Here is a 10,472-nt window from a genome sequence, read left to right as displayed (position 1 = left end):
AAAAGGAACAATAATAAATTCATGCATAGCTGCCCATTTCAATTTTGAACTTTGAAATTCGTGGGCCCAACAGACTCTTATGGGCCCTGTGGCGGCGCACCGTCTGCCCCCCCCCCCTCGTGAGGCCGGTGTCAGTGGTGTAGGGCGGAGGGGCTGATAAGGGGAATGTCTTGTTCACGTGGGACGAAAAAACGTGGTCTCGTGTAGGCCTACACCTTGACGTACACGTAAAAGAACCCTTGACAGTTGAAATTCCGTAGTGCTGAACTCTAGGCGTCATTACCCGCATAGCAACTACATTGCATATGACCGTCTTCATTCATTGCCACGTGCATGGTTGAACTGGCCTCGATATCGCGTGAAGTAACAATATGAACACACACTTATCGATATGTGCAAATAATAAAAGAAAACTAAAGCTGCCAACATGTGCTGTGCCCAGCTGTTACCCCGGACCGGTAGCGGAAAACCTCAAATGCTTATAGCTTCATTTTCCAATCAATATCATTTCTATCATGGCTGCCACCAGCAAAACTTCCACAAAATGGATCTGGGCAGGTTTTATATTAATAGTATATTTAAATGTAGTCGAAACACAACGAAAAACGGGAAATGAAGATTACGACGTCGATGTACATGGAAGTGAGTAACTTTTTTCCGGTTAAAATGTTCGTGTTTTTTTCATTTCTCGAGATCACGTGAATATTAATATTTTGTCATGTAGATATAGCAACGTGTACAAACCAATCAGAGGTTTGGGTGGTCTAGTGGTTTAACGCGTGCGCGCTAAATTACAGGGTCTGCCATTTGGTCAACTGGCGTGGTTTAGATTCTCCGGTTGTATGTGACAAGGAGAAGGGTCGCTTGTCCAACTTCGTGGGTTTTCTCCGGTTCTCCCGTTTTTCTCCCACAGGTAAAGACCCCTACGCGCAAGCGAATTATTGAAATAAATTTGAACCAAACGTTAGTCACTAATTGACCTAGGTTGTCTCGAGTGGAGGTTGACACCCTCCTCTCCTCCCCTCTCTCTCTCTCTCTCTCCCTCTCTCTCTCTCTCTCCCTCCCTCTCATTTTATTTTATTTTCTATGATCAGTTATGCAGGAATATAGAAAATATAAAAGTATGCGAGTGATGGTTGGACGAGAGTTTTACATGGGAATCAATGATCCTAAATCAGAAACTGGTGAACATCCACTGAGGAAAGTTCGAGTTCGAAGTTTTTATATGGATGTTTATCCTGTCACTAATGCAGAATATTGGTAAATATGTCATTATTTTTTTTATTTTAAAAAAAACCCCAAAAAACAATATATTATTTCTCTTTTAATTTTTACTGAGAAATAAAATGAAAGGTAATGGGGTTTGATGATGAAATAGAGTTTAACTGCCTTCTGTTCTGTCCCGACTGGGATCTGAAGACGGATAATGGAGTTTAACGTCATCAGGGGCGCACAAACATATTTTAACGAGGGGTGGGGTGGGGGTGGGCGGGTGCACCGGCTAGATCAAATTCTTAAGGCTAACTCAAGATTTTCTCAAGGTAGCTGAGATGTAAATAAGGTTAGGGCACGTGATTGTTGGCGAGATTGTAGGTTAAGGTTTGGGTAAGCATTGGGGCTATGTCCAGGGTTAGGGTTACGATTGGGATTAGCGCTTGCCCTGTTTATATCTCGTGACCTTTGACCAAACTTCAAGTTGGCCTTATTAAATAAATCTAAACGGGGTGCACCATCAAAAAATCGTCCCACTCAGCATTAGAAAATTAAATCGGCCCACCATATCTTGAAGCGAAATTCGACACAACATCAAAGGAAAATTCGCCCGCATAATCTCAAAATTCGTATTTCCAAAATAAAGTAGAAAAATACTGACAGTGATCAATCAACATGTGTCTTTTTAGCTACGGCGCGCAGGAGTTTCCTATGAACACGGAGTAATTTCACCGAATACTTGACTACCAACTTTTGGTTTGATTGTATGTGTAAGAGACTCCGACAAGCCGGCCAATTTTTCCGAAACAACCGGCCCATTCGGCAGAACAATTGGCCCATTTACCTATCTGGACTAAGCTAATGGGGGGTGGGGGGTGCACCTCTCGCCCCCTGTTGTGCGCTCCTGAACGTCATACTTAGGAGTCTTCATATAGACGTGTAAGGAACCGCTGTTTGGTTTTACGTCTGGCCGAGAAAGTTCCTGGAGATTTTGGCAGTGTGGTGTCATCTTGTCAGTGATGCAGATGAATGACCTGGCAAGGAACGGTGTCTAGTCGTTCGGATGGTACAAAAAACGTAAAAGGACCCCTGACAGATGGAATTCGAAATAAGAGTAAGACGTTAAACCTCATTTCATTTCATTAAACAAACATTATGCAAGAGATAAACCTGCCTATTGCGGGTCTTTTTTAGGTCTGAAATGTTATCTAAATTATAAATTAGACATTAATTAACTTATCTGGGCATAATCAACTCTCGATAGCGTCTCCGATATTAAATAGATTAAAACAGTTCAGCCATATTTTGACTGAAGCTAAAAATGGAGGAAAGAGACTTAGCTTCGAACAACAAGTACGGTGGTTGAAATTATTGCAAACGTCTTGTCAAACCTTCAAAAGCTAATATTTTTCGCTCGCAATAGAGTAATTTGAATGAAATTTTCAAATTATCCATTTTACATTATCTATATTCGAACTATTATAGCAAGAATGGCCAGCTCTTTATCTAAATCTTACATAATGTATCTTTAACTTATTTAGGGAGTTTAGAAGAATAAAATGGCGATATAAATCGACAGCTGAAGAGAAAGGTTGGAGTTGGGTTTTAAAGACATTTGTTCCAGAAAATATCAAAGAATCATCAGCATCACCAGGAGCATCTGGATGGGTAGCTGTCAAAAACGCCAGATGGGACCAGGTAAGATTTTAATAAATTATAACACATGATTTTGGAAGAACATATACTTGCTTGAAAACGTTAAAGGGACAATAACACTCTTGCTGGCTTGACAGCTCCAGAAAATAAAAAATAGCCTTATTTTAAGTACTAGATGTGTTAGTGTCCTACCTGTTGTGTTAATTATCCATTAAATCCTATTTTACTTGTCCAGAGGGTTCAAAAATATTTTTAAATCCAAGTCACATTTGAAAAGCTTTACGCCAGGCTTTTCAAATCATTTAGTTGAATTTTTCCAATTTTTAAAATTAGGTGTGTTAAGATGAAATTTGTATCATCAATTAATTGGAATATTGTAAAATAGTACAATTTGTTGACCAGAATAAAGATTGGGACATATTATTCAGTTACAACAAGAGTGGTATTGAGCCTTTAAGAGAATACGCTTCAAAAGGTCGCCAAAATGCAATTGCTTGAAAACGTTGAGAGAACACGCTTCGAAACGTCGATGAAATGAATTAGTAATTGCTCTATCTAGTTACAAAATGCCTCTAAAGCAGTGATTCCAAGGGTGGGGGTTGAGAAAATTTGAGTGGGACAAGAAACTAAAAGTATTACATTATCGGAAACAAGGGGTCCTGTGGATCCCCTCCCCTCCCCTTTAAACATTTTGCGGGTGCCGGTGACAAGTGCCTAATTTGTTCTGCCCTTGATGCAAGCTTTGTATTTAGAATTTTTCTTACTGATGATATTGTGTTATCATTCTAGTAATCTAGATCTGAAAACAAATTTAGGTACTCTACCAACCCTGCCAAAAGACGATTCTACTTGGAAACGACAAATAAGCTATTTGCAGATTTTGATGGTTTCAAAAATACCTTCTAATTCATATCTTCACTGTTAATACCTCAAATATCTTTTGTTTATTTAGATTGATTATTCTTCAGTCTTTATAAGAAGCTCCACACTGATCAGCAGTGAATTTTCGCTGGGACGCTACAATCACTGATAAGGATGACATCGATGCGACTTAATGAGTCCCAAATATTAACTTTTTTCTTCCGTCAAATTAAATTCTAAAAGATTTGTTTCATTTATTAGAAAAATAAATAAAGACGTTTGAATTATTTGTAGGTAAAAATCATATCCTATTTAGTTTAAATGGGTATTAGTTTAATTTAGTTTAAATAAGTAAAATTCACCATTTAGCCCGAATCAAACAATGCACGCGCTATTGAGCCAATGATTGACGCCGCGTGATGTGAAGTTACGTGTCGAAACAGTCATCTGTTACAGAGATATTAGAAGATCTCTGTGAAACAAATTGAAGAAGCTCTATATATAGTTTGATTGTAATTGAATAAAAACATGCATCCAATTTATGTCTGGGGTCTTAGATTGCAGCTTGTTGCCGACAAGGTTTTTCGTGCGACTTGTCCGCACAAGGGTTAACAAAACAAATCAACGGTACATAATCTTCCGGCTTTGATTCGATTGGATTAAAAAGAGGCCCATCAAAAGATTTTAGTCAACGCAGAAACGTGATACCGTCTTGTTTATATCGTCCACAGTTGATGCCGAAGGTGAACAAATTTTTAATCATGTCGTTTTTCGGGATTGAGGGATTTTAATTACGCTTCAAAACGGCTCGGGACTGGACCAATCATTTGGAAAATTAAAATTTAACTAGTGTTTTAAGAAAATTGTTTCCCATTGCTCGGCTCGGCTGGTCGTTTATACATATAGATATACAATGTGCTTTTATATTAACTTTGCTTGACACACAAATATGCAATAACTTACTACTGATTTATCAATATTATATAAAATGTTATAAAATCAATATATAAACGTGAAAAGTATATTTGTATATATCAAGCTTCAAAAAGCGAGAATGAACTTTATTGGGCTGGGAAGGTTCTGGGTTCTTTCTTTTCTTATATCTCTTTGTCGGGAATGTTGGAAATATAAGAATCTCATAAACTGTTTAAGTGTAATAATGTATACTGTTTAAGTGTAATAATGTATACTGTTTAACATGTCCTGGGTTTCTTCTTGGTAAATGGTAAGAAAAAAGTCAAAATTCGTGCATAAACATAAACATAATTAAACCTATGCAAGAGCTAAATCTGCCTATTGCAGGTCTTCCTTTAGGCCTTAAATGTTATATAAACTATTAATTAGACATTAATTAACTTATCCAGTCCATAATAAACTCTCGATGTTATCACTAGCCTGCGATATTTACTGGATTTGAATATATTTTGTCATGGATGCTTTAACGTCAAAATGGATAATCGAGGGTTTGTTTATTATCGTACCGACTTTAGTAATGATGATCGAGGCTATGCCTCAAATTTAAAAGCTAATAATTATCTTGGTTCAGAGTGGATCAATTTGACTGAAATTTTCAGCATATTCTTTTTACTTTATCTAGTCTTTAACTATTATAGCGAGAACTGTCAACAAATTATCGATTTGGGTTTTTTTTACAGCCGCAGTTGGAATTTGATATAAGAGGAGGCCGTAGTGCCGCTGTCCGGGCAAAATTTCCCTCATGGCACACTGTATTGCGTATGCCCGTCTTCATTAGCCCAGGTTAGGAGCAGAACAGTAGGACGTTAAACTCCATTTCATTTCATTTCATTTTTTTTTACAGCCATTTGGCCCTGGTAGCGATTTACATGGTAAATGGAATCACCCTGTTGTTCACGTCAGTTATGAAGACGCTAGAGTTTATTGTGCTTACAGAGGACATCGTTTACCTTCTGAAATAGAATGGGAAAGTGCAGCACGGGGTCAAGAAATTGGTATGTTATTTCTTTATTGCTTTAATCCTTCGGATGGGACGAAAAATAGGAGCCCATGTACACACTTGGGTGCACGTTACAGAACCCTTGACAGTTGGAATTCGAAATAAGAGTAGACCATAGCGCCGCTACCCGGGCAAAATTTTCCCTCCATAGCACAATCTTCATTATCCCAGTCATTCGTATACTGACATCATACGGCTAGCAAGGAGCAACATGTAGTCGTTTGAGTGGAACGAAAAATACACAAAATTATCCATACAGCCCCTCCAAATTATCCATACAGCCCCTCCGAATTATCAAGACAACCCCTCCAAATTATCCAGACAGCCCCTCCAAATTATCCATACAGCCCCTCCAAATTATCAAGACAGCCCCTCCAAATTATCCATACATCCCCTGAAAGAACACCAAATTATCCTTACAGCCCTTCAAAAAACACCAAATTATCCATAGGCTACAGCCCCTAAAACTACACTAAATTATCTATACATCCTCTCGAAATCTCTGTACCTTTTACAAAATAAGTTTTTCATTTTTCTAGCCACACAGTATCCATGGGGTGAAAGATGGGAGAAGTTTAGAATGAATGACTGGCAGGTAGGATCATATCTTTTACCATAAAACGGTTGTACCTTTAGTTAACAGAACACAATTTACGAGCACGGCGTTTCGACAAGTATCCTCTTAACGACATTCTTGCAAGCGCAATGTTAAGCAGAGAATTGAAACCACGCCACACGTTAAACTATTCGTATGACCCCTGACGCGACCTTCCACTATAGTCGGTCAAATCGCCTCAATCTATTTAAGGCCAGCTAAATTTTTGTCAAGGCCGCTAAGGTGTAAATAAGGTTTGCGAGATTGTAGGTTAGGGTTAAGGTAACCATTAGTGCTAGGTCCAGGGTTAGGGTTAGGGTTGGGATTAGTGCTAGCCTTGTTTATCTCTCTTATCTATGAAGAACAAACTGAGCACTAACCGGCCAGATCTTCATTTAGTAGAGACCATTAAAAGTATGGAAAAAAACTAAACGAAATATAGTTCTGTATTTTAATCAGTTTGGGATTTTTTCTGTCGGATGTGTTGGGGTGTCTTGAACTGCGATTGAATTTTTGTTTGTTTTTAGGGTAACTTTCCTGATACAAATCATAGGTTAGATGGCTATGACAGCACTTCACCCGTAGATGCATTTCCAGCGCAGAATGGAAACAGTAAGTATTACGATCGTTTCCCATGTACGCTTTCATCGGTTACATGGAAACGTTTTCCGACGTGGTTCCCCCTTGTCAGTGATGCAGGCCGGATGGCCTGACAATGACAGCTTTCTAGTCATTTGGATGGGACATTGGCGTATATACATTGGCGTGCACGTACAAGATTCCTTGGCAGTTGGAATTGGAATAAGAGTAGGCCATAGTGCCTCTGCCCGGGGACAATTTCCTCCATTGCACACTGTATTGCGTATGCTCGTCTTCATTAGCCCAGTCGGAACAGAACAGTAGGACGTTAAACCCCATTGCATTTCACATAGAAATGCTCCCATTATATTTGCATTAGATCGACTTTTTCGCCTGCGAAAATACACTCGGAAACGCCACATGGAAAACGGGCCTTGCAAAGGATAGCATAGATTTTAACGACTTGCAATAGCAGCGGAAACTAAGCTTCTGACAATAATACAAAATTTCTAAAGACCCTGCTACCCCCGAGCGAATAATTGATAGAAATTTCATAACATCTGGACGTTGCTAGAATATTTTGCAATTCCCGAACTTATAGCTACGTTTTCTCCATTTACTGCGGACACGTGAACAGTGGCGTCCAATCAAAAGTTGTGACACTAACACACTAAGATCAAATATAGCGACCCGCTCAGAAACCTTGACATTGAACGATGCAACTCGATTATCACGGGTAGACATTTTAGCTGGAAAGCGCGAGACTTAGTATTCGCGATGATCGAGGAATCTGATAGGCTGGGCGAGTACCCAGTCGAAATTAATGCCGAAATATTCAGGGTATTACTCGAAGGCCTTGATAAGATGTACGGAGAGAAAGCATGATCAGGCCTTCTATTGAAGATGAACCGAGATGAAATAAAGTGAAAACTCAAAAACGGTATTCTCCAAAATTAAAACAAAACCAAGCAAATAATTGATAATGTACTGTGAACAGCCAACTTTCACGCCAAATCCATGATGAGAACTTCCATTTCTATTTTTAGTGATGTATGATTTTCTTGGTAATGTTTGGGAATGGACGTCTGCAAGACATTATGAACGTTTGGTAGCCGAGGATGTCCAGCCATTGGCGTTTGTTTTAAAAGGAGGATCATATATAGACAGCAGAGATGGAAAATTCAATTATATGATTAGAACCAGTCAAAGGTAAATAAAATACAGTTTTATGTTTCGTTTCCGCTTACTCTTTATCAAATTCCAGGGCCTCTTGGCTAAATTTCCCGGGATTGAATCCCAGTCATGGACGGAGAAGACCTTTTCGGATTTTTGGAATTTTTCCAGCCAGGGGCCTGTTTCACGAAATTTTAACTACGATAAAATGTGACCTTCCACTACAGCTTGTCAGATCTTCATGTAATAGAGGCCATCGAAAGTATAAAAAAAACTAAACGAAATATAAATCTGGGGCCTGTTTCACGAAATTTTAACTAAGATAAAATCCAAATTTCAGTAATTTGATTGGATAATATTAGTTTGATTTTAGTGCTTAGCCAATCAAAATTGAAGTATCTCCTAAAATTTGGATTTTATCTTTAGTTAAGATTTCGAGAAACAGCCGGGTCCAGGTTCTCATGAGGTGGCATAGAAAATGTCTTTAGTTTTACGGATTGAATGGAAAACTGGGGCCCTACGATTTGCAAAGAACCCTTGGCAGTTGGAATTCCAATTTCGACTTAGATAACCATATGTTAGTCACATAATGACTGAAGTATTGTCACCATGTGTTAGTCTCAAGATAACTGAAGTATTGTCACCATGTGTTAGTCTCAAGATAACTGAAGTATTGGCACCATGTGTTAGTCTCAAGATAATTGAAGTGTTGACGTGGCTTTAAACCCTCTTATATTTCTATTCATCCCTGATGTTGACCGGAAAATTATTTGGGATTTTCGGACGTCGTTTCCCTTGTCAGTGGTACAGAACCAGGTAAGAAAAACATCTAGTCGTTCGGATGGGGCGAAAAACCAAGGTCCCGTGTACACAATGGCGTGAACGTAAACGAACCCTTAATTGGCAGTTCGAATTCGAAATAAAGAGTATGCTATAGCGTCGCAGTCAGGGAAAAATTTCCGTCATAGCACACTGTATGGCGTATGACCGTCTTCATTAGCCCAGTCGGTACAGAACAGTAGGACGTTAAACCCCATTTCATTTCATTTCCATTATTATACAGCTGTCATTACACAAATTATGTCATTACTTAAATAAAGATACATTATGGGAGATTAGATAAAGAGTTGACTGTTCTCACTATAATAGTTTAAAAATAGATATGGTAAATATGATATGTTGAAAATTTCAGTCAAATTGCTCCACTCTGAAGAAGTCTAGCCTCGATCATCATTACTGAAGTCGGTACAATAAGAAACATAGTCTCGATTATCCATTTTTGGATTTAATCATCAATGAGCGTTGAGCAGCAAATCGGATTCAAATCCAGTGACAATCCGATACATAAAATGGCATCGAGAGTTGGTTAAGGTCTTTTCATGCTAATAAATGTCTAATTAATAGTTTATATAACATTACAGGTCTAAAGAAAGACCTGCAATATGCAGATTTAGCTCTTGAATAATGTATGTTTAATTCATCCTTATTATGTTTCAGAAAAGGAGAAGAACCCGACCACACAGCTGGTAATATCGGATTCCGTTGTGCAATGAACGCTCATCACCACGATCCAAAAGATATTCGCCCAAAAGTAAAGCCCACTACGCCTGGACCCCTCAAACCTCGGATTTACCAAATACCTAAAGCAACCACCACGGTGGAACCTCCTCAAGTTATACGACATAAGGACTATGGTCCTCCAGCCCTGGGAGTCAATCCACAAAGAAAACATCATGAATTGTAGCTTTATTAGAATTTATAAAATATTAAACTACTTAATTAATATACTAACATTGGATCATCTTTATTTATAATATTAAAGATAATTTTTTTCTTAGTTTTCTATATTTTCATTTTATACGTCCACATTTTCAATTGAACGGCTAAATCTATTTGTTAAGGCCAGCTCAATTTTTGTCAAGGTCGTTGAGATGTAAATAAGGTTAGGGCATGTGATTGTTGGCGAGATTGTAGGTTAGGCTAAGCATTGGGGCTAGGTTCAGGGTTAGGGTTAGTGTTGGGATTAGCGCAAGCCCTGTTTACATCTCGTGACCTATGACGAAAAATTGAGCTGGCCTTATCATTTAGCACTAACCCATGTGGAGGTATATTGTCGTCGCCTCTGTCCGTCCGTACACAATTTATTTGTGGACACTCCTACAGGTCACAATTTTTATCCGAGTTTGACAAAACTTGAAATATAGGTCTATCTCCCAAAGATCTTGGTTCCTTTCGATATTGGTATGTATCGGACCATAACCCCATGGATTGTGGCCGCTGATGGTACACAAAATCGTGTCTTTAGCTGGTGGATACTTTAGGTCATAGTTTTTATCCAATTTTGATGAAACTTAAAATGTATGTTTATAACTCAACGATTTTGGTTCCATTCATAATTGGCGCATATCGGACTGTGATTTC

The 10,472-nt window shown here is 38.5% G+C and overlaps 1 protein-coding gene across 1 annotated transcript; it reads left to right on the top strand.

Annotated features, from left to right (window-relative positions):
• The first annotated feature begins 482 nt into the window (after positions 1–482).
• Positions 483–9,888, top strand: LOC126827138 (inactive C-alpha-formylglycine-generating enzyme 2). Its single transcript, XM_050556368.2, has 8 exons — positions 483–642; positions 1,095–1,260; positions 2,754–2,910; positions 5,549–5,699; positions 6,244–6,299; positions 6,827–6,911; positions 7,925–8,087; positions 9,549–9,888. Exons 1-8 carry the CDS (start codon positions 516–518, stop codon positions 9,793–9,795), a joined length of 1,152 nt encoding a protein of 383 aa, XP_050412325.1. The 5' UTR covers positions 483–515; the 3' UTR covers positions 9,796–9,888.
• Positions 9,889–10,472: the final 584 nt, after the last annotated feature.

The sequence above is a fragment of the Patella vulgata genome, chromosome 7 (assembly GCF_932274485.2).
Source record: "Patella vulgata chromosome 7, xgPatVulg1.2, whole genome shotgun sequence".
Taxonomy (NCBI): domain Eukaryota; kingdom Metazoa; phylum Mollusca; class Gastropoda; family Patellidae; genus Patella; species Patella vulgata.
The sequence above is the reverse complement of the archived record's forward strand: the minus strand, read 5'-3'. Positions and strand labels throughout refer to the sequence as shown.